General features: G+C 34.9%; 1 protein-coding gene across 18 annotated transcripts in view; it reads left to right on the top strand.

Moving 5' to 3' along the window:
- GPHN (gephyrin) overlaps positions 1-27,696 on the top strand; it is a 603,483-nt gene that overhangs the window by 497,633 nt on the left and 78,154 nt on the right. For all 18 annotated transcript variants that reach the window (XM_087856022.1, XM_087856023.1, XM_087856025.1 and 15 more), the window contains one exon: positions 17,107-17,199. In XM_087856022.1, coding sequence (XP_087712148.1) covers positions 17,107-17,199 — 93 coding nt within the window. The remainder of the gene's footprint in view (positions 1-17,106; positions 17,200-27,696) is intronic.

Consider the following 27,696-nt stretch of genomic DNA (forward strand, 5'->3'; position numbering starts at 1 on the left):
TCTTTTCATTTTTTTCCAAGTAAGATTCATATAATATAAATACATGGTTTTCCTGAAGGAGAGAGATTATTAACCATTATCACAATTACTGTCATCATTCTTTTTGCTTTTTTGCTTCTTATTTCTACTCAACTCTAAGATCAATCTTAATGGTATAGAGAGTAAAGCACCTATAAAGATTCCTTTTCATAAAAAAAAAAAAAGAAGGAAAATAATCAGCTGTATTTACCCTGTCCGTCACATACCAATACTCTAAACTGAAGAAAGGATTATCAGGGGCTCCTGGGTGGCACAGTTGGCTGGGTGTTCAACCCTTGGTTTCAGCTCAGGTCATGATCTCAGGGTCATGAGATCAAGCCCTGCCTCAGCTTCCATGCTCAGCATGGAATCTGTAAGATTCTCTCTCCCTTTCCCCCTCCTGCTCATGCTCTCTCACTCTCTCTCTCTCTCCTCTCAAATAAATAAAATAGGGGCACCTGGGTGACTCAGTCAGTTAAGTGTCCAACTCCTGATTTCTGCTCAGGTCATGATCTCAGGGTCCTGGGATCAAGCCCCACATCAGGCTCCATGATCAGTGGGGAGTCTGCTTGAGGATTCTTTCTCCCTCCGCCCCTACCCCATTCTCTCTTTCTCAAATAAATAAATCTTTAAAAAAAAAAAAGACTTAAAATAAATAAGGTAAATCTTAAAGAAAAAAGAAAGAAAGGATTATCAGCACCAAGTGAGGAAAATAGTTAACTCTGTGTCTGCCTGATGTCCTTTTTGTCAGAAATGGGAGATAATAAATGTGTCTTGTAACCATGTTTTCCTTTGTGGAAAACATCTTTTTAAATGTAAAATGTAAAAACCATATTAATTTATCCATTGATCACTGAGCAACCAGTCTGACCTCAGTTTTTCCGCTTCATCCATCTCTTGTTTTCAATGAGAAGAATGTAAGCTCTTAGGTTAATAGCACAGAGACCAGCCTGTGGAAAGACAATGGAAAGGTAGTGTTCTCCAGTGTTTTCAGTTTTCAATCAACCATTTTCTTTTGTAAAAATTCAGCATAGACGTTTTAGTGCAATTTGAATATAGTTTCTTAATTGTTTTTGTTATGCAGATAAACACAAAAGTATTGATTTTACAAATAAAAGACTTCATTCATGGATCATAAAATATTCAAACTTTAATGAACATTAGAGAGCATCTATACAAACACCATAATTTTTCTGCAAGGAAACTCAGACTCAGATCCGCAGAAAAGGAATAGGATTAAAGCTCAAGACTTACATTCTTTTTTACGACATGATAGTGCTCTTTTTTCGGTATTAAAATACAAAAAATAATGGTAGATAACATAACAAGTTATGTTAAAAGGCCTATGGGGCACCTGGCTGACTCTGTCGGTGGGAGCATGTGACTCTTGATCTCAGGATTATGAGTTTGAGCCCCAAGTGGGGTGTAGAGATAAGGTAAATAAATAAATTTTTTTTAAAAAAGAAGTAAAAAACTAGTGAAATATTACATGCCCAATTCTAGCTCTTTGGTCTCCAACCCTACTTAGACAAAAGTTTTTCTTACATAGTTATACATCTTTGACTTACATTCTTCTGGGTATGTGTATATCATTAGGCTGAAACCTTTTTTTTCATTTTTGTTTTACTCCTCATTAAAGGAAATAAAGATTTAAAAATTGACTGGAGTGGGGAATTAGTCAGCAATTAACTATGTGATTTCAGAAAGCAATTATAATGACATAGATTTCTTTATATTATAAAAGCAAAATATTCAGATATTTTTATATCAACATCAAGACATTTTCAGAAAATATGAATATAAACTTAAGTTGGAAAAAAGTTTAAGTCATACTTTACTTATTATAAAAATAAGTTAGCCATTCCTGGCTTGTGATAATTTCAAGGTATCAGTGCCTTAGTATCAGTGCCTTGGATGATCTCACTGTGTATGCCAATGTCACATTTAGATAGAAATTCCAGTTCTTTTAAGGAAAAAACAAAATTGAAAATGGCCATTTTTATTTTTCTTTTAGGAAAAAAAAATGCTGTCAGATGGATTCTCTTTTCCCTTCATGTGCTTATTTCCCCTTCATTTATTCATAAAATCAGTTGTCACTCATAAGGAAGCAGACTCTTCATGGATGGTTAACTTCCTTGTCAAGTGTTTCCACCCGTGATGAAGAGAAATAATAGAGAGGTTTGCATTCAACCTTTGAGTTGGATGAAACTCAATTTTTAATGCAAAAGGGTATTATAATTAAACCTCCCAAGCTCTTTAGCTAGGTATTTAAAAAACAACACCATATATAGAAACATATTCAGTTTGTTCAACAAATATTTACTAAACATCTACTAAATGTCAGGTACTATGTTAGGTCCTGGATATAAAAGATGAATAAAATTAAACTCTTGTCCCATGGAATTCACTATAGTACAGGAGAGAGACAGGTAGATAATGTGGTCCTTGTCTCCTTGTCTCCTTTATTGGCTCTTGTAGGCTTGCTTTCGTTTTTCACTTCCTTGAATGTAAACTTTCTTTAAAGTTTTCATCTTTGGCCCTTTTCAGATCTTACACATTTACTTCAGTTAATGTCATGTGTTTCAAATATTATGTGATTTCTAGTTCTATATGAATTCCAGACTCATACACCAAATGTATACCTGCTGCTAGTAAATTTAACATGACCGATACTAAACTTATTTTCTTAGCCTCTGCATGTTTCTTCTACATCCTCTGGACTCCATCCCTTATTCTCCATCCCCACTGCTATTGATTTAGTTCAGATCTTTATTATTAACTTCCCAGATAATTATAATAGATTCACCTCCCCCAGTTAGCATCCTTCCAATCCATTCTCCAATTTGATCCCAAAGTACAACATACCTCAGAGATACTGCAGGTGTTCCAGACCACCACAATACAAAGTGAATATTGCAATAAAGCAAGTCAAATGAATTTTCAGTTTTCTACTGCATATAAAAATTGTGTTTATGCTATACAAACTCTGTTAAATGTGCAATAATATTATGTCTAAAAAAGAAAGTACATACCATAATTAAAAAATACTTTACTGGGGCACCTGGGTGGCTCAGTCGGTTGGGTGTCAGGTGAACCCAGGGTCCTGGGATAGAGCCCCACAACATACTGCCTGCTCAGTAAGGAGTATCCTTCTCCCTCTGCCCCTCCCTGACTTGTGCTCTCTCTCATGCACTCTCTCTCTCTCAAATAAATAAATAAAATCTTAAAAAAAAATACTTTACTGCTCTCCTGAAGCTACTATTACACTATATGTTAACTAACTAGAATTTAAATAAAATTTTTTAAAAATATTTTACTGCTGAAAAATGCTAACCATCATTTGAGCTTTCAGTGAGTCACAATCTTTTTGCTGGCAGAGGGTCTTGCCTCAATGTTGATGGCTGCCTACTGATCAGGGTGGTGGATGCTGAAGGTTAGGGTGGCTGTGGCAATTTCTTAAAATAAGACAACATTTAAGTTTGCTGCATCAACAGACTCTTCCTTTCACAAACAATTTCTCTGTAGCATGTGGTGCTGTTTGATAGCGGTTTACCTACAGCAGAACTTCTTTCAAAACTGGAATCAATCCTCTCATATCCTGCACTGCTTTATCAAGTAAGTTTATGTAATATTCTAAGCCTTTGTTGTCATTCTTAGCTTCTTTACCAGGAGTAGATTCCATCTCAGGAAAGCACTTTCTTTACTCATCTGTAAGCAGCAGTTCCTCCTAAGGTAAAGTTTTATATGAGATTGCAGTAATTTAGTCATATCTTCAAGTTCTACTTCTAATTCTAATTATCTTGCTATCTCCACCACATCTGCAGTTATGTCCTCCACTCAAGTCTCAAACCCCTCAAAGTCATCCAAGAGGATTGGAATTAACTTCTTCCAAACTCCAGTTAATGTTAATATTTTGACCTCTTCCCATGAATCACAAATGTTCTTAGTGGCTTTGAGATAGTGAATCCTTTCCAAAAGGTTTTCAGTGTACTTTGCTTTGCTCAGATCCATTAGAGGAATCTCTGTCTATGGCAACTATAGCCTTATGAAATGTATTTCTTAAGTAATAAGACTTAAAAGTCAAAATAACTCCTTGATCCATGGGCTGCAGAATGGATATGCTAATAGGCACTAAAACAGCGTTAATCTCACTGTACATCTCCATCAGAGTTCTTGGGTGACCAGGTGCATTGTCAGTGAGCAGTAATATTTGAAAGGAATCTTTTTTTTTTTTTGAGCAATAGCTCATAACAATGGGCTTAAAATATTCATGTTATTCCATGTAATAAACCAATGTGCTGTCATCCAGGCTTTGTTCCATTTTTAGAGCACAGGAAGAGTAAATTTAGCATAATTCTTAAGGGACCTAGGATTTTTAGAATGGTCAATGAGGACTGGCTTCCACTGAAAGTCACTAGCTGTGTTAGCCTCTAACAAGAGAGTCAGGCTGTCCTTTGAAGCTTTGAAGCCAGGCATTGACTTCTCCTCTCTAACTATGAAGGTTCCAGATGGCATCTCCTTCCAACAGAAGGCTGTTTAGTCTATTGAAAACCTCTTGCTTGGTGCAACCACCTTACTTAATTATCTTAGCTGGATCTTCTGGATAACTTGCTGCAGCTTCTCCATCAGCACTTGCTGTTTCACCTTGCATTTCGATGTTACAGAGATGGCTTCTTTCCTTAAACCTCATGACCCAGCCTCTGCTAGCTTCAGACTTTCCTTCTTTCTCAGCCTTCACAGAATTGAAGAGAATTAGAGCCTTGCTCTGGATTAGGCTTTGGCTTAAGGGAGTGTTGTGGCTGATCTGATCTTCTACCCAGAACCTTCATAGTTCATTTTTATTTCTACTAGAGGCACCTCTAAATATTGAATTTCATCCTTCAGTCACTGAGTAGAAAAAGTATGGGGAGTGTGGAAGGGGAGACTGAAAGGCCTTCACAGTTCTCTAAAATCCAAAATGTTTTGCTTGTGCAAATTCTCTGACACCTGCAATTAGAGAAACCCATGAAGAAGAATCCATGTTTCCTAAGAAACGTCCAGAACCACTGAATTTATGAAGCAGCTTGAAACTGTAACATCTCTAAAAAAAAAATTGTTATGTCTGAGAAGAATCAACAATAATTCCAGAAAACCAAGGATAAACATGTACAGAAATGCTGGAAGTGATTGCTGTCAAGGTCAGAGACATGGAGTAACTCTATGAAGGAATTTTAGAGTATAATACATGAAATACTTAGAATATTACAGAAAGAAGGTAATTTGGAGATCAAGTAGTCTCTCTTACTTTAAAGATGAGGGAATTGAAAACCAAAGAAGTGTAATAATGTTCTTTTTTTTTTTAAGGTTTTATTTATTATTTGACAGAGATAGAGATAGCCAGCGAGAGAGGGAACACAAGCAAGGGGAGTGGGAGAGGAAGAAGCAGGCTTCCAGCAGTGGAGCCTGATGTGAGGCTCGATCCCAGAACGCCAGGATCACGCCCTGAGCCGAAGGCATACGCTTAACGACTGAGCCACCCCAGGCGCCCCATAATAATGTTCTTAAAGTTGGACACATTGTTATGATTGAAACCTAGGATACCCTAGGATTCTTGACCCCTAGTCTTCTGTTCATTCCATGATAGTACACTACATCTCAAATCAGCATGAAAATTATTCTTCCAAAACAAGTGACTAGATGTGCATGTATGTATATTGTTTGTTTTAATCTGTTTGGGCTGCAGATGAATTTTCTGTTGTCTCTGGTCTATTCTATAGCATATGTACTATTTTCAGCTCCTACCTGCAAGCAACACTTTTAAGGAGCCAGTGCTCCACTGGTTATAAATAACCTTCCTTTGGTTTCTTGCGAGAGGCATACCTGGAGTAGCAATAGATGATAATATTTGTTAGAGTACCGTGTACGATTCATCCTCTTTGCTTGTAAAATGCATGACATGAATAAATTACAGTTTCACATTTGGTACAGCACCTTACTTACTGTAAGGCAGATTAAAATATTCTGGCACCATTCCCTGTAATTCCCAATCTCTTTCAGTTAACACTGGAAAAACTTGAGCTTTCAATAGAAAGAATTCTGCTTTCTTAGCAGCATTATTTTAGATTACAAGCACTAGGCTTTCTCATTTATGATTACATGACCAAAGATTTCGGCTTCTCTGACTTGGGTTCATTGTTTTTCCACAAAGGACTTAACATAATTCTGGTCAAGGAACCTTTAAGCTTTCCTATTAGAACTCGTTTGAGACAGTAAAGTATCTGTTTTAGATTACTGACCATAGCAGAAGGACTTCTCCCTGTGTCTAACTTAATAGATAATTGCCTATTTTCAGGCAGTAATCTAAAGCAGAAATTCACTGCCCTCTAGAAGAAATGTAGAAGCTCTGGATTCCAAGCCATAGGAGATTCTCACCAAAGTGGTTCACAAGTCATGCTAGGAATTCATTAACTCCTCCTGACAGTTTCTGACAGAGGCTGTCAGAAAATAAGGGAAAAGGAGGTAAGGTATACTGGAAGGAGCTTTGCCATCAGACATACTCTTAGCCTTGCTTTACTTTTTAAGTAGTGAAGAGACCTTAGGCAAGCTACATAACCTTTCTGAGTATCATTTCGCTCCTACATTAAAAATAGAAATATTATCTACCCAGTAAGGTCATTACGAAGTACTATTAAAAGAAATAGTACATATAAATCATCTAGTTTTTACGAAGCTGTCGTATTTGGAATTCAGTAACTGATTTCCTTCCCTTCCTTCTCCATGTTGGGATTCTAAGATTGTGGCCTTAGGATAAGCACTTATAAATTACAAAGTCAAAGCTAGAATTCCTTGGCTCAGATGCATTTGTTGATCCGTGTTAACAATCTCTGGATCCCTGTGCATTTTATGGTAATCAGATTTACATTCCACCCACCCAGGTCATTCAGGCTGTGCTCCCTATCTCGTTAGAAAATTTACCTAAACAACAGTTTTCACTCTTTTTCTGCTTATCTCTGGTGAGCTTTACAAAATTAAAGCAGAGAATTGAGATAGTTATTCAAATATTTCAAGTAAAAGCATATATTTTTATTATCCAAATTACTGCCTCCAGTTTCTACCTCCAGTCCAGTAAGGTCTTCACCTAGGGTGATCCTGTTTACCTGCAGATATCGCCTGGGAATTAGCCTGTGCTGTCATTTGCTGTACGTTTTTCTGTCGGTGTGGCTATTTGAATTCATTCATAATTCCCTTCAGATAGTCTCATCTGTTTAGTCCATAAACTTCATTACACCTCTAAAATGTGTACATCTCATTAAATCCTGTTTATGCTTCTGATTACATCATTCCCTTCATATTTCTCCCTGCATTCCTCAAATATAACCATCCCTATCTGTATATTTGTGATGTGTTTTTATGTGCATGTACATGTGTGTATGTGTGTGTAATCACAATGTCTAAAGAATTATGCTGTTTTTCTTATCCAAAGATTATGATTATATTACCAGTTTATTCTCTGTATATGTGCTCTAGTTGCTTACCTCCCTCCCCAGTATTGTGGATATACCACATATGTGCCATTATTACAATACTTACAAAGCCTCTTTGTGTGGGAAAGTTATTTTTATAATTATATAATTGAGTAAAATTAACTCACATAGGAATCAGACTTATAACATTGGCCTGGTTATCCCTGTGTTGCAATCAGATAGACTGATCTTCCTATTTCATACTTCCTTCCGGCATACCATCATATATTTCCATATATCCTCTTTTCTTAAATAAAGTGTATTATAAATATATCTCACTTTAAGCAGTTTTGATAGGAAATAACTCATTTTTTAAAAAGATTTTATTTATTTATTTATTTAGAGAGAGAGAGAGAGACATTACAGAGGGAGAGGGAGAAGCAGACTTGCCGCTGAGCAGAGAGCCTGATGCGGGGCTTGATTCCAGGACCCTGGGATCATGACCTGAGCCCAAGGCAGACACTCAACCAACTGAGCCACCCAGGCGCCCCAAAAATTACTCATATTTAATGAAAAACCCTTAGAAGAAATTTTAATATGATTTTTAAATTAATTTGTACAGTTTTTATTGAATATATCTGAGGTTAAAACAGGATATAGTCTTTAAATATGATTCTTAGTCTTCCATTCTTTTTGGATACCTCATTATCTTTTCACATTTTAAATATACATGCTTTATTTGCATAATTTATTTAGCCATCTTTTTTTTTCAGTATCTATTTTGAAGTGCCATAGCCTATATTAATACCATTAAGTTAGGATTCAGAATATAGGTAATGGAAAAGTGTTTCCATAAACATTTGGAACAAAATGGAACAAAAACAAAATTTTTAAGAAAGAAACATCAAAATATTTGATTCCTACAGTGATCAAAATCTGAAAGAAAGCTGTCAGGTATTTAGAAGTGATAACTCATTTTTGTCTATTCTTAATTAATGTTATATTAGTAGAATTATGAAAATTCATGTAAATATACAAATGGAAAGAGACAAACTTAAAACTTAAGTGGTGGGAAAAGATTTGCCATTACCAGCAAGAGAATTGTCAGGAATAAAAACTTGACAATAGGGGCACCTGGGTGGCACAGAGGTTAGGCGTCTGCCTTTGGCTCAGGGCGTGATCCCAGCGTTATGGGATCAAGCCCCACATCAGGCTCCTCTGCTATGAGCCTGCTTCTTCCTCTCCCACTCCCCCTGCTTGTGTTCCCTCTCTCGCTGGCTGTCTCTATCTCTGTTGAATAAATAAATAAAATCTTTAAAAAAAAAAAAACTTGACAATAGCTTTTTTTCTTAAGTTTGAATTGATTAACTTCTGCATTAGAGCATCCCGTGTGCAGTAGTTACCTTTTTGTCTGTTTTGTCAAATAAAGACTTTTTCTCCTGGCATGCTGTTGTTAGCTTACCCCAAGCAGCATGGGCTATGCCCCAGGGAAAACCAAATAGTCTTTCATTAATTGTGAGACAAAAGCATAGGAAGAAAGTCAGAGACACAAGGATTCTCTTGTAATCAACAATGCTTTTTGTAATGTATCCGAATGTGTATAAGAATGGAATAGTGAAAACATAATTTATTTAAATGGTTAAAAGTCTTATACTTCTGTTTCTAGAAACTCCTTTTCTACAGAATCCTGATATTCTTGGTTAACTTACTAAGGAAAAAAAAGAATCTATTAACACTTTATCATTTGGAAACAACATTGAGTGATTCAGTGATACTATTGTAGCCTTGAAACTATAATGCCTTACTAGTTTCCTTACTTTGATTTTAGCAATATGGAAATAATCCACCAGTAATTTTTCAAGTCAATATCATAGTTGGTACTTTTGTCATTTATTTCTTCTTACATTACATGTAGGAGCTTGATTTTATTTTATTTTTTTTATTAAGTTCAATTAGCCAACATATAGTACATCATTAGTTTTTGATGGAGTGTTCAGTGATTCATTAGTTGTATATAACAAATTGAGGGGGGGTGGGAGGATAGGGTCACTGGGTGATGGGCATGAAGGAGGAGCTTGATTTTATCATGTATTTTTTTCTTTTTATAAAATACTTCTTGCGTATTACCTTTTCCCTTTCTTTTAATAACCATTGTAATAGCCTAATATAGAACCAATGTTGAAAAAGTTAGGAATTATTTTTAGGATACTAGGATATGTAGTTCAAAATTATGCAAATTAGATTTTAAAAACTTTTTTTTTCCTGTGGAGCTTTTGACAATTTATAGGATAATGATTAAGAAATCACCAATAAAGAGAAGTTTAAATTATTCAAACTATAGAAAGAACATTTTGTTTGTTTATTTGGACCCCTTGGACTTAAATGTTACCCGTTTATCAGTGACACCCTATTTATTTGACCTAGGTGTGGCAAGGTTTCCATCATTAGGTACGAAAACGTGAGCACTTAATCTCAATTGAAATATTTTCTATGACCTTAAGAATATTTTAGATATTTTTTAAAAGTACTTCCCCTAAAAAACTTTTCATTTTTGTCAAGGTAAATACTTTCTTACAGTTACACAGTTATTATTTTTAAAGTTTAATATATTATATATAGAAATGAGTATATGTAACACAGATGGGGGTTATGGTAGTCAGTAATAAAATAGACATCATGAAACCACAACACAACTTAAGAATTAGTTTATTACCAATTGCACTGCATCTTTTTGTGTTGCTAAATCATGACAGTCATTTCTGGTAATCATAACACTTCCATTTATTCCAAATTCTAGAACTTTGGACAAAGCTTATTTTTATTTTATGACGTAAGAACCATAATGTCATGCCTGCCCTTACTCTGGAGATAATGAGCATCCCTAGATGGAAAAATACGAATACACAACATAATGCCACTTTAAACAAGCTATATATTTTAAAAGCATAGGGATGAGATGCCTGGGTGGCTCAGTCCGTCAAGCAGCTGCCTTCATCTCAGGTCCTGGGATTGAGTCCCACATTAAGCTCCTTGTTCAGCTGGGAGCCTGCTTCTCCCTCTGCCTGTTCTGCCTGCTGCTCCCCCTGCTTGTCCTCTCTCTCTTTCTGACAAATAAGTTTAAAAAAAAAAAATCTTAAAAAAAAATTTTTTTTAAAGCATAAGGGTTTTTATTATACTATTCCGCCATGACTTCTGGAGTAACTAGAGCGTAATTAATGTACTTGTTTTCATCAAAGGGATTTTCACCTCTCAATCATTCACTCTTTTTCAGTTTATACACCTGAAACTTTCACATAAATGAGGACTGTAATGCATAAATGAGAACTAAAATGTGTCTGGGCTTTCAAGTAAACAGTGAAGATGTGGAGAATAAGTTGTATTAGGATAGGCTTGAGGGCATCCCCCATGTTAAATATTTAGTGTCTGTTAAATAATCATGAAGTTTTCTGTAAGTATGAAATACTTCATTTTAAGGGTTTTTTTGTTTGTTTTAATGCGGTAACAACCCAAATTTGCATATGTTTCATTTATCTTCCCTCTTAATCCCTGGCCCTAGCTAATATTGTTCCTACCAATAGTTATTTGGCCTGAATAAGTATATGTATCAAGCCTGCCTTCTCAACTGTTTTGGTGAATACGCTGGATAGCTGTTAAGCCAAAAGTTGTCTTCCAAAAGATTGGAAGAGATGATAGTTTTTAAATGTTACAGTATCAATGCTGTCACAGTGAACTTAAGTAAAATGTGAGGAATTTATAATCAACAGCAAACTGACTTATGTTTTATATGAGGAAGCCTTAGATAGTATCTTTTCTTTTCAGCTTTCTGTTATCTACCACATTCTTCCTACACTCCTGATTCATAAAACTGATAGTATCTTGGTTACTCAAAGTGAGGACAAGGAATCAATTTCTTGGATCACTGAACTCAGAGTTTCCCCTTGACTTCTCCCAAAGCTGCCTTAGAACTAACAACACAGGGAGCTTTACAACTGTGAAATCATTTTGATAAGTGACTTTTCCCTCTTGTATCTAAAAACCACTTGGGTATCCTAAAATCCTACTTTAGACACAAGAATAAAGTAATATCTGGGCCAGAATTAATGCCCAACCAAACAAATTAAATATTCTACTTTTACCATTTAGAGACTACATTTGGATTCAATGCTTACAAATCGTACTCAACTTAATAAAAAGCTCTCTGTTTTGATTTCCTTCTATATATGTCCGTTGTCAACCATTTGGATCTATAAAGATTCTTTCTGAAGATACTTTTTAGGCCAGTCATCCCAGTATAAAAATGCTAGCACTCCAAAGAGTAGAGAATTTAATGACTATCATCATGTGGGAAGCTGACTTGTATATGAATATCTTGCTGATAACATGAAAAGCCTTTCACCTTTTAACGAACTGCTCTGGCCCTGTCTTCTTGCAGCATAAGTGAGCATACTACACAAAACAGTGTAAATCATCAACCAGTCCTTTCCATTACTTTCTTCTTATCAACCTCTTGAGATCACTTAATTGTATATATGGACAAGAGACCCCAGTGATACACAGCCCTACGTTTAAGATTTTTGATCCCCGCAGAATCTAGAAATATTCATTTATTGTTATCTTCATCAAATTTAATACATCCTTTATTATACAGAACGTAGAGAATACCGTGTGTGGGAAAGGAGAACAGAATGGACATGACCTCCTCAAATTCTAAAGGCAAAACCATAGCTTCTTGGTACACCACCTAACTTTCTACAACTGAAATGGTCACTGGAGACTGTGAAGAGCTGTAAACTCCTACCACCAAATATTCCTAAGAAAGCATGTTAACTATATGGGGGAAACTATCTTTTGCTTATTATAAATGGGGCTCTCATTGGATTGGAGAGACTGGGAAAAAGGAATTTTGCTCCTGTTCTCCTGAAATTGTACCTTTTAGTAAGACCTTTAGCTCCCACATCTTCAGCTTTCTTTACCAAATTATAAACTTAAAACAGTTATAATATCTAGATGAGAAGTTACAGCTGCCTGGTTCCGTTCAAGTTTGAATGCTGAGGCTCTTTCTAAAATCACAGGACCAAAGTTTATTCAGCACCAATACTTGGGCTCCATCTGTGGGCAAAGAGACGGGATGGTTTAACATGTAGGTAAGTGTGTGCAAGAATGTCCCATGTGATTTGCAGCGCTACTATGTACTATGTGCCTGTATCTAGCATGAGTCCAAAATAAAAACCTGGCTAATTATATATATTATTAACTTTATATTAATAACCTTAATTAAATGTGAAGCAGTTCTTTCTTTTCAGATGAAATGTTTTACTTTTCTTTCCATATTTGAAGGTCTATAAAGACCAGATGGTATATGTGTGCTACAAAAAATGACTTTTCTTGGTTCTTCTAGATATAGTTATATGTTGAAATGAGATAAATATTATTTTTTAATCTATTATCTTTGCCCTTTATTGAGATATAATTCATATGCTATATAATTCATCCACTTAAAGTATATAGTTCAAGGTTTTTTAGTATATTCACAGATATGTACAACCATCACCACAGTCAATTTTAGAACATTTTCATCACCTCAAAAGAAACCGATCCTCACTAGCTGTCATCTTCTCCTATACCCTCCAATCACCCCCATCCAGCCCTAAGTAACTACCAATGTACTTTCTACTATAGATTTACCTATTCTGAACAAGTCATATAATGGGATCATATATGTGGTCTTTTGTGACTGGGTTCTTCTACCTAGCATAATATTTTCAAGATCCATCCATGTTGTAGCATGTATCAGTACCTCATTCCTTTTTTTATTGCAGAAAAAAACACATTAACATAAAATTTACCATCTAAACCATTATTAATTGTGTAATTCTGTGGCATTAAGTACATTCACACTGCTGTGAAACATATCTCCATAACTTTTTCATACTGGTTACGTGAAACTCTACACCCATTAAACAACTTCCCTTTTCCCCCTCATCCCATCCCCTTGTACCAACATTCTACTTTCTGTTGCCAAGAATTTGACTACTTTAGATACCTCATATAAGTGGAATTATGCAGTATTTATCTTTTTGTGGCTAGTTTATTTTGCTTAACATAATGTCTTCAAGGTCCATCCATGTTGTATCATGTGACAATATATAAATATATACATCACATTTTGTTTATCCATTCATCCGTTGATGAACATTTGGGCGGCTTCCACCTCTTGACTATTATGAATAGTGCTACTATGGACATGTGTGTGAAAATACCTCTTTGAGATGCTGCTTTCAATTCTTTTGAATACAAAGCCAGAAGTAGAATTGATAGACCATATGGTATTTCTATTTTTAATTTTTTGAGGAACCTTCTTATGATTTTCCATAGTGGTTGCACTATTTTTTACAATCCTACACTATTTTTACAATCCTTATACAAAAGTGTATAAGTGTTCCAATTTCTCCACATTCTCCCCAACGCTTGTTATTTTCTGTTTGTTTGTTTCTTTATAGTAGCCATCCTAATGGTTGTGAAGTGATATCTCATTTTGGTTTTGATTTGCATTTCTCTAATGATTAATGATGTTGAGCATCTTCTCGTATGTTGTTGACTATTTGTATATCATTTTTGGGGAAACATCTGTTCAAATTTTTTGTCCATTTTTAATTGTTTCTTGGTATGTGTCTCTCTCTTCATTTGTTTTGTTTCTTAAATTCTACATATGAGTGAAATCATATGGTATTTGTCTTTTTCTGACTGCGTTATTTCATTTAGCATTAAACTCTCTAGCTCCATTCATGTTGTTGAAAATGGCAAGATTTCATTCTTTTTTATGGCTGTATATATACACCACATCTTCTTTATCCATTCATCTGTCAGTAGACACGAGCTGCTTGTATAATTTGGCTATTGTAAATAATGCTGCAATAAACATAGGGGTGCATGTATCCCTTTGAATTAGTGATTTTGTATTTTGGGGGTAAATACCCAGTAGTGATGCACAAAAGTTTTTAAGTTTGATGTAGCCTCATTTGTCTATGTTTGCTTTAGTTGCCTGTGCCTTCAGTGTCATACTCAAGAAATCATTACCAAAACCAGGAAGCAGACTCTTAACTATAGAAAACAAACTAGATGGCTACCAGAAGGAAGGTGGGTAGGGGGATGGGTTAAATAGGTGAAGGGGATTAAGAAGTGCACTCGTTGCAATGAGCATCAGTGATCTATGGAAGTATGGAAGTATGATGTATGGAAGTATTATTGTACACCTGAAACTAATATTACACTGTATGTTAACTAATTGAAATAAACACTTTAAAAAAACTGAGGCCCACTTACATCGTTGGGAGAAATGTTTCGTTGTAAAATCAGAAAATATTCGAAAAAATAAAGAAACATTTTATCTATTCATCACCGTTATAAAAAAATAATTGCTGAATCCAATGTCATAAAGTTTTCCTGTATCTTCTAAGAATGTTACAGTTTTAAGTTTTATATTTAGTTCTTTAATCCATTTGAGTTAATTTTTATATATAGCATAAGGTAAGGGTCCAACTTCATTCTTTTGCATGTGGATATCCAATTTTTCCAATACCAACAACATTTGTTGAAAAGACTGTCCTTTTCCCATTGAAGATCATTTGACCCTTATTGAAGATCATTTGACCATGTACACAAAAGTTTATTTCTGAACTCTCTATTCTATTCCATTTGTATCAGTTAGGGTTCTCCAAAGAAACAGAAGCAGTAGGATATATATATAGATACAGATATATATGATTAAATATATATGATGAGATTTATTGTGAGGAATTGGTTCTCATGATTATGGATGCTGAAAAGACTCATGATATGCCATCTATAAGCTGAAGACCCAGGAAAACCAGTTATTTTGTACCTCAAAGTTTATACTTCTTAATTTCCTTGTGCTATCTTATAAACTATTACTATTAATGAGCTATTCAAAATCCCAGCAAAGTCATTCTCTTAGGATCTGAGCTAGGGTAGAGTTTACATTTTCATGAACCACCCCAGGCCAGATTAGTTCCAGGCAAGGAGCCTCCCCAGGACGTTTATTGTGATCCTGGGCAAGTGCCATGGGGCTCACCATCAGGGACTACCTTTTAGCTTCAGGTTCATTTGGCAGTTACTGTTGTATAAGGAATCCAAACTAGACTCTGGTTTCACCACTTGCCTGGTCTTACTAAGGTCCATAGCTCCAGGATAGCTCCAGAATAACTACAACCTTCTAGGAATATCTAGAATCTGCTAAGGAGTTCTCCCTTCCAATTCAGCTATCACCTCCCTAAAAGGAAAAGTATCATTGTCACTGTGGATCGGAATACAAAATTAAAAATCTCTCTGTACTTACTTCTAGGTCCTGGGATCTGGAAATCAGAGGCCTTAGGTGGCAAGAAGGACAAAGCCAAAAACAAAAAACAAACAAAAAAAGACATGCATCTAGCTCTGGAAACAATGGAGTTTTCTAAGTTATACAAACAGCTTATGTAAATCAACTCCTGTATTTACTTACAGTCTTTGGAGACAAGTTTGATTTTTTTCCTTCTCCCCTTCCTCCTTCTCCACCTCCTATTTATTATTATTTTGCCTCTTTGAAATAATAGTAATAATAAAGACAGATTCTAGAATATTTAAGAAATTGGTAATGACTCTTGAAACTTTTATTCTTGTTAGCACTAGTACAAATTCCTAAGCTGTAGCTGAAAATGATTATTATCCAGAGTAGTTTGAATAGTCATTTCACAAGACAGGCTACTGGCCCTCTGTTTATTTGTAATCACTAGTTTTTTTAGGTTAATAAAGCCAAAATCAAAGGCTAAAATTCCTTTACTTTTCTTAAGAAAAAAAAAACTTTCTTAATGTAAAAATGACATTTGATCGTTATAAAAAGCTTGGAAATTTTCAGAAAAGTATAACAAAGGGAATAAAAATCATACATAACTCTAATATACTAAAATAGCAAGTGCTTTATATTTTCATGTATGCCCTTTTCATCTTTCTCTATTGACATGTACACGTCTATCTTAACATAGTAAAGGTTATACACTACATGTGCAGTTCTGTATGTTTTTTAAACATGTGTCATAAGAATTTTCCTGGTCAATGAATATTCTTCATATACATTACTTTAACCTGTATAATACTTTATCATAAGGATAAATAATTGTCTACTTAAATTTCTATATTATTTATCTTTTTATTTCTTTACTTTTCTCAATAATATAAACAACTAAAATAAACATGTGCATAAAGATTTATCTATTTTCTTAGGATAGATTTCTAGAAGTGAAATTACTGGATCAACAAATATGAAAATGTTCAAGAATTGGCTTTTTAAAGAAAGTCATCTTGGGTTGTTAAAGGATTAATGACACAAGAAATGAAACATATCTTTGATGATTGTATAGCTGCTCATATTCAAATAATCTTTGCAAGCATAACTATTAATTGACTGAATCTAATCTTTCATTTCAGACGCAAGGATTCATCTCTTCCTTCTGTCTCCAGCTCCTTGGGATAGAAATCAGGAGGTCTCACTGAGCCCATATATAAGCCTTTCAGACAGGCACTTACCCACATGACTGCCTGTTTAACCCATTGCTCTCAAAATCTATATTTTTCTTATTTTCTCTTTTTTCAGATGGAATGGGGCGAGTCCTTGCTCAAGATGTATATGCAAAAGACAACCTACCCCCCTTTCCAGCATCAGTAAAAGATGGCTATGCTGTCCGAGGTAAATATTTTGGGATTTTTGAGTATCATCATACTCACACTGTATTTTTTTTTTCTTCAGATTTTTGGCTCAGCCTAGGCACCCAATGAGTTTTATATTTTTTTCCTGCTTGGTTATCAAAATAATTTTATTCACATATAACAATCTGGATTAAAACTTTTCAGGGACAATACTGTTGTTACTTGAAATGTTTGTTGACAAATAAATAATGTAGAAATTGATAGAAACACTGGACCATAATTTATTCTTTTGACCTCTACACATACCAGGTAGCAGACAGTCTTGGTCTGGAAGTTTTCCATATGTTTTCTAGTTGAAAATATCTATGTGGTCCAAGAAAAAAGAGCAGATTCCCAACACAGGGATCATCTAGGGTGGGCTTTTCTTCTGTTTTAAACTCAAACAGAGTAAGAGCTTCATAAAAAGCAAGCACAAGGGAACCTTCTAATTCCCTGGAGGAGCTGTATTTCAAAGCTCTGAAACCTCAGTTGGTACCAGCAGCTCATACCTTTAGAGTTCCCTGAGATTGCATAAAGGTTAAAAGCAAATACTAAATAGCAATTTCCTGGTACCCAAAATGAAAATGCAATGGAATTACTTAGAAACTATTATTGGTTAGTAACTCAAGGCTGATATCATTGAAGAAATGTCTAAAAACATTTCCCAGCTTATCAGAGCTGTTAAGAAGGCCAGTTCCTTTTTAATGGTTCTTTACGGCATCTCTTACTTGTTTGTTGTTTCTCCTCTATCTAGCTATTAAAATAATTTCATTTTTATAATTAAATATATTCATTAATCTCCTCCATGTTCCATCACTATTTCTTAGCAGTATCTTTTTGTGTTGGAGGCTATAAGCAAATGGTTATGGTTATGGGCTTTGAAAAGCAAAGTAAGAGTGATCTGGGTCCCAGTACCAGGTCCATCTTTATAAGTATGAGCAAATTACTTAAACTTTTTGAGCTTCTTCTAAACTTTTTGAGTTGTCTCATCTGTAAAATGATGATAATTATAACAATACTTACTCTAACAAGTTGTTGTGAGGATTGAATGAGACCCTAAAAAGCCTTAGTAAAGTATCTGGCACCAAAAGCAAGCACTCAATAATAGCTTTATAAAATGTTTGATAATGGTAACTATTATTATCACTATCATTATTATAAACACATTTCCTTAGACCATCTCTAAAAAAAAGGTTAACATTTATCTGAATTGTCACTCTCCTATTCTTTGTAAATAAAGTGTGGTGGAGAGGTTAATTCCTAGTAGTGTATTCTTTCTCAGGGATACTATCTTGGATGCACCTCATTCAGCTTGATCTCGCTAAATTAGAGTATTTCTGAAAACATAAATAACAAATCCCCGGTGGCTCTTCTGATTTTTTCTTCCAAATTTATTCCTTCTACTGTACTTTTATAATGAATATTGTCCAGAAAGAAAATTATTTCAGTCTTCTGATAGCCACGTTGGCTCTTCTTGGTTCTTGTTCTCCAACTAAAACGTCAGTTCTGTTTTGAACTTATAATTGGTAGCCATATGGGATTACTATAAAATGAAAAAGAATTCTTACTTCCAGAGTAGAACAGACAACTTTAGTAAATGAAATACCAAAGGGATAAGAAAGCCTATTTTTTACATTCTTGGTAATATAAAGGAGAAAGTGAGAAAATAAATTGAGGCAGAATTATTCTCAAGCAGAATGTTGTTCTGTGATTTTTGCATGAGATAGCAGCAGCTCAATAAAAAAAAAACTATTGCTCTTAGCTTTTCTAGTTGCCAAAAAGAGTGATTAGTCTACATGAGCCTTAAAAGAGCCTTTCTGCTCCTGTAGAATATACCAAAGAAATTCTATATAAAATTACCATCTGGTATCTTATTTATTCTTTTGCTTTGAAATGGTGGTGTTTTTAGCTATTTCACACACACACACACACACACACAAATGAAAAACACCTAACATCTCACAATATAAAACGTTCAACAGACTATTATGCAGCTTGTCACATTATTTCTTTCCTGTGAACTGTTGCTACCTCCAAGCTACAGAATATTTAACAGAGACATAATACATAACAGATAGCCATTGTGGATATGGTTAAATCTCAAAAGTGGGAATGTTTGCTGTGTCTGTGTGTATATACCAGCATCATAATTAAGGCAGCAAAAGCCATCGGTGAACAAAGAGGCATGGTCCCAGTCTTTTCTGTGTCAGAACACCGCCCACCTCTCACAGGCAGTGTTTGGTAAAGAATATCCTTGAGGCTATTGTTGGGGCTCTCTATCACTCTACTTCGCATACCTTCTTCTCTCCACCCCTGTTTTCCTTTACTCCCATTCCTTTCTCCCCACTCCCTTTATTCTCCCTTTTTTCTTCTCCTCTACCTTTGCTGTAGGCCTTCCAGTAATAACCAGTGGCACCTGTGAGCATTGCTAACCCTGTAGGTGTAAAGAGGTTGCTAACTTGCTCTGGATCTCTAAGCGTTAGCCAGTGTCCTTCAGAAACATGTGGCATAAAACTCCAAACCAGTTGGAGGATCACTTGCTTTAAGGTATGTGGGTTGAAAAATCAAGACAGTAAAAAATGACTAAGCGAATAAGAAATAGGAATGGCTTTTAAAAAAAGAAAGAAAAAGCAGAGTTTAAAGAAGGCAGGAATCAAGTGATGATGATATAATAGGAAGAACTGTAACCTAATAAACTTAAAACTGCATTCAGGGTGGAGTGAATTTTTTTTTTTTTTTTTTTTTTTTTTTGTAAAAAGAAAAAGAAGAGATTTATTTTGGGTGCTGGCAGCTGGGGAAGGTGATAGGCTCAAGTCTTAACAATTGACCTCTCCCAAGGATGGAATGAATTTGAAAGATAAAAGAAAATGGAAGTAGCATGTTTCCTCTTATTTAAGACCAATGCAATATTTTTATTAACATTTTTGAAGAGTGAAGAGTTATTTCTCTCTTCACACTGATTAAGCTAATCTGGATGCATTTCCACCTTCCCCTAGAGATGTGGATGCCTATTATCTCACAGTTTCTTTGTAGATGTTAATAAAGGCAAAAGTACCTCACATCCCAAGTTCAGCTTTCTTGAAACTTTTCAATTCAAAAGGGTTATCCCTTCAGAACTTGTTTTACAGAGATGATTTAGAAAGAGGGAAAAGTCTGAACAAGCCACTAATTATTTTGAGAACCATGTGTAATAAACAATTCTGGAAGGATATAAGACAAATCCCTGCCACTGGATTAAAGTAAATTTAATTTTCCTTTTTACATTCTGATTGAAATACATACTTATGAAAGATACAGAAAATTAAAAAGAACATTTTTAAATTACCCATTATCTCACTGCCTGGCCACTATTAACATTTTGTTGTACTTCCGTCCAGTGGGTTAAAGTGCATACTAAAATTCAGTTTCACCTCTTTGATTTAGAGCTTTTGTTCTTTCTCAAAAGCCATGTTCTAGGTTCTCTATTTCTTCCACCTAAATCCCTGACCACAGCTGGTTTTCCATTTGATAACCTATTGCCTTCCACTATAGGTCTCTCTGGACAAAGAAAAGGGCCTTATGATGTGGGAATATTACTCAAGTGAGCAGAGAGATATTTTAATTAATTAATTTTGGTCAATTCCAAAAAGCTTAAAATACTGTATTTAAGGAAATAGTATCTCTTTTCCTAATACTAACAATACATGGGCATTTTCCCCCCTTGGAAGATGATGGTAAAGAATATAAAATGCTTTCTCACTCACGTGTCCTACTTTTAACTTCCTGCTTTCCATAAGAAAAAACCACAGATTTAAAATTCAAAACAACTCACCTGATTTAACTCCTCAGTATAATTGCAGCAAGTATTAATCTTGCTGTGCTAGTTTTATCACCTTCTCTTGCCCCACCCAACACTTTCTATAATCTTAATTTCAGTATACACATAAATACTTTTATTACCCTATTGGCCTATTATCTAGTCTTAGACAGCTTGGTTCCATAATCAGTTCTTAATCCCTTTGCCTGATTCTTCTGTCAAAGATATTTCCTAGGACCTCCAAAAGCTATGCTGTCTCTATAGCCTCAGTTTATTCAGTCCTACCATGGAAGTGTCGAAACTCTTTATTATTGAAAATAAATATAGCTATAAAGTGTTTCAAGAGGCTTAAAGGGAGTTCCTATATGGCTGGAAAATGAAAATGAAGGATAGTTCTATGGCAAAGGGCTCAGGGAAGATCTCTATACATTGCCACAGTGAATAGTTATCTAATGGTATCCATTTAAAAATAATATAATCTTTAAATAAACAAGTGAGGAAAACTAAAGTGTTTTCTGGACATTAAAAAAAAGAAAGCAGAAGTGGGAGCAACTTCAGGGTCTAGCATTAAGCATTATCAATCAGTTATATAATGTATTTACTGCATTATATAATTTGTTTTATATTGGTTTTATCACTTCCTTCTAATTAAATTCTACAGTTACAAAAAAGAAAAGAAAACTCATTAAGAGAAATTTCTAAATGTGGGGGGAGGGGGTTCTAAGCCTCTACATTAATCTTTGGAATCCATCCACCTTTTCTAATGGAATACTGTGGCTTATTTAGTTTATTTCTTTCCAAGCTTTAGATTCATGTGCCAACATACCTCCACTTCTGCTCCTTCCCACCCAAGCTTGTAGAAGTCATCTTAAAAATGGCAACTTTTACCTGTCTCTTTAATAGATATTTTTAAATAAATATCAGCAAGTTAGATAGATCATTATTCTTCTGTCTTTTTAAGAAATAGTGAGCGTTGGTGATAATGTAAAATCAGGATTTCTGTTGTAGTTCACTAATTTTTTACTCCGTATGTTTTCTTTAAGTCTGAATTTGTCTATATTCAGTTCAGTCTTAGAGTGCGCTACTCCTCAAAAAGGGTAGCTCATTAACCAGCACCATCAGCATCAGCTTGTTAGAAATGTAGAACCTCAAGCCCTATCCCAGACCTACTGGATCGGAATCTGTATTTTAACAAGATCTCCAGGTAATTTGTATGCACATTAAGGGTTGAGTAGTTACAAAGGAAATAATAAAAACAACTTCTCTCTTGCTACCAAAAGCCTTCTATAATGTGGTTTGACTGAGCCTTCTTCAGCTAGCAATATAGAGACGTGTTTCCCAGATAGAAATTTTCAGGGCAAGGTGAAGAACATAGTGTAAGGGCACACATAATTCTCTTTCCAGTCAGTGCACCTTCCCTGCTCCTTAGAGTCATTTAAGGACTCTTGTCAGATGTTGGCCTTCTTGACACTCTATAGCAGGCTTGCCCCAAATGATCTCCAGCCACTCATTTTTCAGTGACATTTTTTGGAGCATTTGTGCACAATATTGATATAAGGCATTATGGGTACAGGTGTATTTGCATGTGTGTGAGGGAATAGGAGACAGAAAGAAGGTTGAAGAGCAGAGGGTTTCAAAAAAGAAAGGAAGTGATTATCTCTAAGGAGCTCATAATCTAGCTGAAGAAATAAAGCGTACACATTTTTGAAATTATTCAAGAAAATTTAGAAAACACAATACTAATATGTACAAACAGATTACAAACTTCCCACCAAAGTATTATGGAAATGCCAAATTCATTTCTTTAGTCTTTTAACAAATATTTATTGAAAATCAGTGATGAGCTAGGCACTATGCTAGACAGAATAGCAACATAATCCAAGTTATTGTATAAAATTAACCAGAGCAGTCTTTCTAAGCATTCAAAAGATGGTCAATGTTGACTCACATTTGAAAACTATATACATGGACCAGCAGGAAATGGAAGGCATCCAAAATACAGGATTTTGTGTTGAAAAATATTATTTATTTGTTCATTTATGCATGCATCCTTCTAAATAGATTCTTAGAAGCCATACTCATTCATTTATTGAACATTTTTAATACTTTACATGTTAAAATTTTACTGAATACCTATTATGCAGCAAGTGCTATGGATTCCCCTGAGACAAATAAGCAAATAATTGCAAATAATTAGAAAGCCATAATTAGAGTTATTTAGGGAATACACTGGGGAAACAAAAGAGAACGTAGCTGACTCTTGAGGGAAGAAGAGTCAGATATGACTTCACAGAAAAGGTGATACTTGAGCTGAGTCTTAAAAGCTAAGAAGTCTTTAATCAGAAGGCACAGATGAGAAAAGGACACTCCAGGCAATGGAAGTAGCATATATTATGGAGCTGAAATATGAGTCATCTTGGTACTCTCAGGAAGCTACAGTTCTAGAAATTGAGAGTGGCTAGGGCATAAGGAGGATATGAACCAGAGGCCTTTGCACATAGGTGAGGATCTTCAGATGGAGTATTTCCACTTCCTATTTGTCCTTCTCCCCCCCTCCCACTCTCTTCTTCTCTCTGTCTCTCACACACTCACATACCCCTTCTGCCTACTTACCTTTTATTCATCCTTCATATTCAAACCAGAAATCCTTTTATCAAGGTTGCTTTCCCTGACCCTCCAATATACTTTAGGCACTTTCATTGTATGTTCTCCTAAAACTATATTCCTTTCCTTTAGAATGGTTTTCTTAATTTGCATTTATATATTCATTAATGTGATTATTTGATTAATGTCTGTCTCCTGCACTACATCAATGGCTTTAACCCCACCCATAAGAAGACACACATTAAGTACCATATACACACACATATAACATATGTAACATATACAATATATAAATGTACATATGCACACATATATAAACAAAAATAAATTCCATGAAACAATATTCATCCTTATGATGCATGAGGAAATATATTTCTGTTCATTCTCATTTTAAAAATTGTTTACAAGTTTACAGCCCACCACCATATTTGGTCCAGAGTTTGAAAAACACTGCAGCAAATTGGCACTGCATTAGAATAGAAACGATGTCTGCTGGTTTTACTCCACTCTGTCCCAGCAGCTAATATGACACTTAGGATGTAGACCACTTCTATAGAAATTTAGTGAATGAATGAAAGGAATAGAAAGCTTTAAAATATATTATTTTTAAAGTATTATCTCAATTTTTATCAACAAGAAAACTGAAGTTTAGAGAAAGGCTTAATAATTTGCTGAGGCAAGGGAAACAAAAGCAAAAATGAACTATTGGGACTTCATCAGGTTAAAAAGCTTTTACACAGCAAAGGAAACAGTCAACAAAACTAAAAGGCAACCTACGGAATAGAAGAAGATACTTACATATGACTTATCAGATAAAGGGCTAGTATCCAAGATCTATAAAGAACTTAACAAACGCAACACCCCAAAAACAAAAAATCCAGTCAAGAAATGGGCAGGAGACATGAATAAACATTTCTCCAAAGTAGACATATAAATGGCCAACAGACATATGAAAAAATGCTCAACATCACTCGGCATCAGGGAAATACAAATCAAAACTACAATGAGATACCACTTTATACCAGCCAGAATGGCTAAAATTAACAAGTCAGAAAACAACAGATGTTGGCAAGGATGTGGAGAAAGGAGGAACCCTCTTACACTGTTGGTGGGAATGCAAACTGGTGCAGCCACTCTGGAAAACAGTATGGAGGCTCCTCAAAAAGTTAAAAATACAGCTACCTTACAGCCAAGCAATTGCACTACTAGGTATTTATCCCAAGGATACAAACATAGTGATTCAAATGGGCACATGAACCCCAATGTTTATAGCAGCAATGTCCACAATAGCCAAAATATGGAAAGAGTCCAGATGTCCATCATCCATGAATGGATAAAGAGGATGTTGACTATTACTCAGCCATCAAAAACAATGAAATCTTGCCATTTCCACAACATGGATGGAGATAGAGAGTATAATGCTCAGTGAAATAAATCCGTCAGAAAAAGACAAATACCATATTATTTTACTCATATGTGGAATTTAAGGGGAAAAAAATGGATGAACATAGGGGAAGGGAAGGAAAAATAAAATAAGATGAAAACAGAGAGGGAGGCAAACATAAGAGACTCTTAACTATAGGAAACAAACAGAGGGGGCGCCTGGGTGGCTCAGTCTTTAAGCGTCTGCCTCCGGCTAAGGGCATGATCCCGGCGTTCTGGGATCAAGCCCCACGTCAGGCTCCTATGCTGGGAGCCTGCTTCTTCCTCTCCCACTCCCCCTGCTTGTGTTCCCTCTGTTGCAGGCTGTCTCTCTCTCTCTCTGTCAAATAAATAAAGAAAATCTTTAAAAAAAAAAAAAAAGAAAAGAAAAGAAAAGAAACAAACCAAGGGATGCTGGAGGAGAGGTGGATGGGGGGATGGGGTAATTGGGTAATAAGCATTAAGAAGGGCATTTGATTTAATGAGCACTGGGTGTTATATGCAACTGATAAATCACTAAATCTACCCCTGAAAAGAATAATACAGTATATGTTAACTAAATTGAAGTTAAATTTTTTAAAAATGAAAAAAAAAGAATAATTTGCTGAAAGTCATGAGGCTAATAATAGGCAGAACCAGGATTCAGCTTCAGCTTTGTTTTACTTTAAAACCCTGCTAATTTCCTCTTGTGCAAGAGGTAAAATAGAAAATGTCTAGGTTGCTTATGAGAGGTGGCAAGCTGGTAATATCTCTAATAGAGAAAATAATTTAAAATAACTTTATTCAGACTTAAGATATAGTTAGTGTGGAATTCTGAAAGATAATTGACTTTTTAATTTTCTACAATAAGAAAATTAAAATTTCTTTAAGATACTATAAAAATAAATGGGAGGATGGATGAAATAAGATTGGTAAAATGTTGATAATTGTGGAAGCAATGATTCTATGTCTGGTTTATGTCTATTTTAAATTGCTCATTTAAAAATTTTTTTAAAAAAACACAAAAGCAGCCTAATAAGAATAGCACTGCAGGAAAACTATTCTTGTTTTTCAAGTGAGCACTGAAAATATAATAGGATTCCAAAAAACACAAGAAAGCTGAGTTTATTAATTCAAATAATGTCTACAAAGCACAAGATACTACATCTAGTACACAGAAGAGACTCAATGTTAATTTTTGTTCCTTTCTACGTCAGGTTAACCAAAGTCATCTGTGCAAAAAAAAGTGACTCATTATAAACAATTTTATATATAAGCCTTTAAAAAAACACCACTTTGTAGTCACATTTAAAAAAAAATGAATTTTGGGGAGCCTGAGTGGCTCAGTCAGTTGAGCATCCAACTCTTGATTTTGGCTCAGGTCATGATCTCAGGGTCCTAGGATTGCACCCGGACTTGGTCTCTGAGCTCAGTGCAGAGTCTGCTTGTCCTGCTCCCTCTGCTCTCCCCACCCAAGCCCCCTCTGCGCACACACTTGCATGCTCACTCTCTCACTTGCTCAAATAAATAAATAAAATGCACTGGGTGTTATACGCAACTAATGAATCATCGAACTTTACATCAGAAACCAGGGATGTACTGTATGGTGACTAACATAATATAATAAAAAAACATTAAAATAAAAAAATCTTTTAACAAAATAAATTTAAACAAATAAAAATTAAAAATGAATTTCGTATGTCCTTTTTAAAAGAGAGAAATACATTTTATTATTTATCAGCATGATTGCAAATATAATTAAAATATTCATATAGAAAGTTAACTTTACTGTGTGTGTGTCCGCAAATCCTTGCTGTATGCAGACGATATGAAAGTAATGGTCATGATCATAAAACTCATTAGATAGGCACTGCCTTGCCAATAGTATGGATCTGAAATCCACATCATAGGTGAAGAAAGCCCTTTTGAATAAACTTCTTTCCAGGAATATTTTTTTCATCCAGCTATTACTATACTGTATATAGAAAATAATTGGTTAAGTTTTTCCATCTCAATTCTGAAAGTGTTTCTTCTGATTTAAAATATATAGTCAATGGAAATTGTAATGCAGAGCTGCCTATGTATTATGATTTAGAAATAGCGTTCTGTCCCATTATTTAAAAAAAAAAATTCTGTATTGGGAATTAAGGGACTGTGTTTTAGTCCTAGTTCTACCACTAACCAGAACTTGTCAACCTAAGTTCCTTCATTCTGTGACTCATTTCCTTCAAATGTCAAATGAAAAAAAGAAGATATGTTCTTTCTACTCGACTGAGTTATTATGAAAATCAGACTGGGTGATAAATAAGAAAATAGTATGAAATAGTTCAAAATTTATAGAAAATGGAGACATATGAATATAAATAGTAATATATCTGTATAGATAGATATATCCACGATAGTGTACAGATACGTTCACACATATATACCCATAGAAAAGGTGGTATTTATTTAGGAGGATGGGCTAAAAGAAATAGTTCTATTTGAAAAGTACAAGTATATGGGGCTCCTGAGTGGCTCAATCATTTGAGCTTCTGACCCTTGATTTCAGCTCAGGTTGTGATCTCATGGGTCATCAGATCAGCTGGCATCAGCCTCCCCAGTCAGCAGAGAGTCGGCTTGAAGATTCTCTTCCTCTGCCTCTCCCCCCACTCACACATGCTTCCTCTCTCTCTCTTATTTAAATAAATCTTAAAA

Source organism: Ursus americanus, chromosome 26 (assembly GCF_024610735.1).
Source record: "Ursus americanus isolate L20-20 chromosome 26, mUrsAme1.1.p, whole genome shotgun sequence".
NCBI classification, from domain to species: domain Eukaryota; kingdom Metazoa; phylum Chordata; class Mammalia; order Carnivora; family Ursidae; genus Ursus; species Ursus americanus.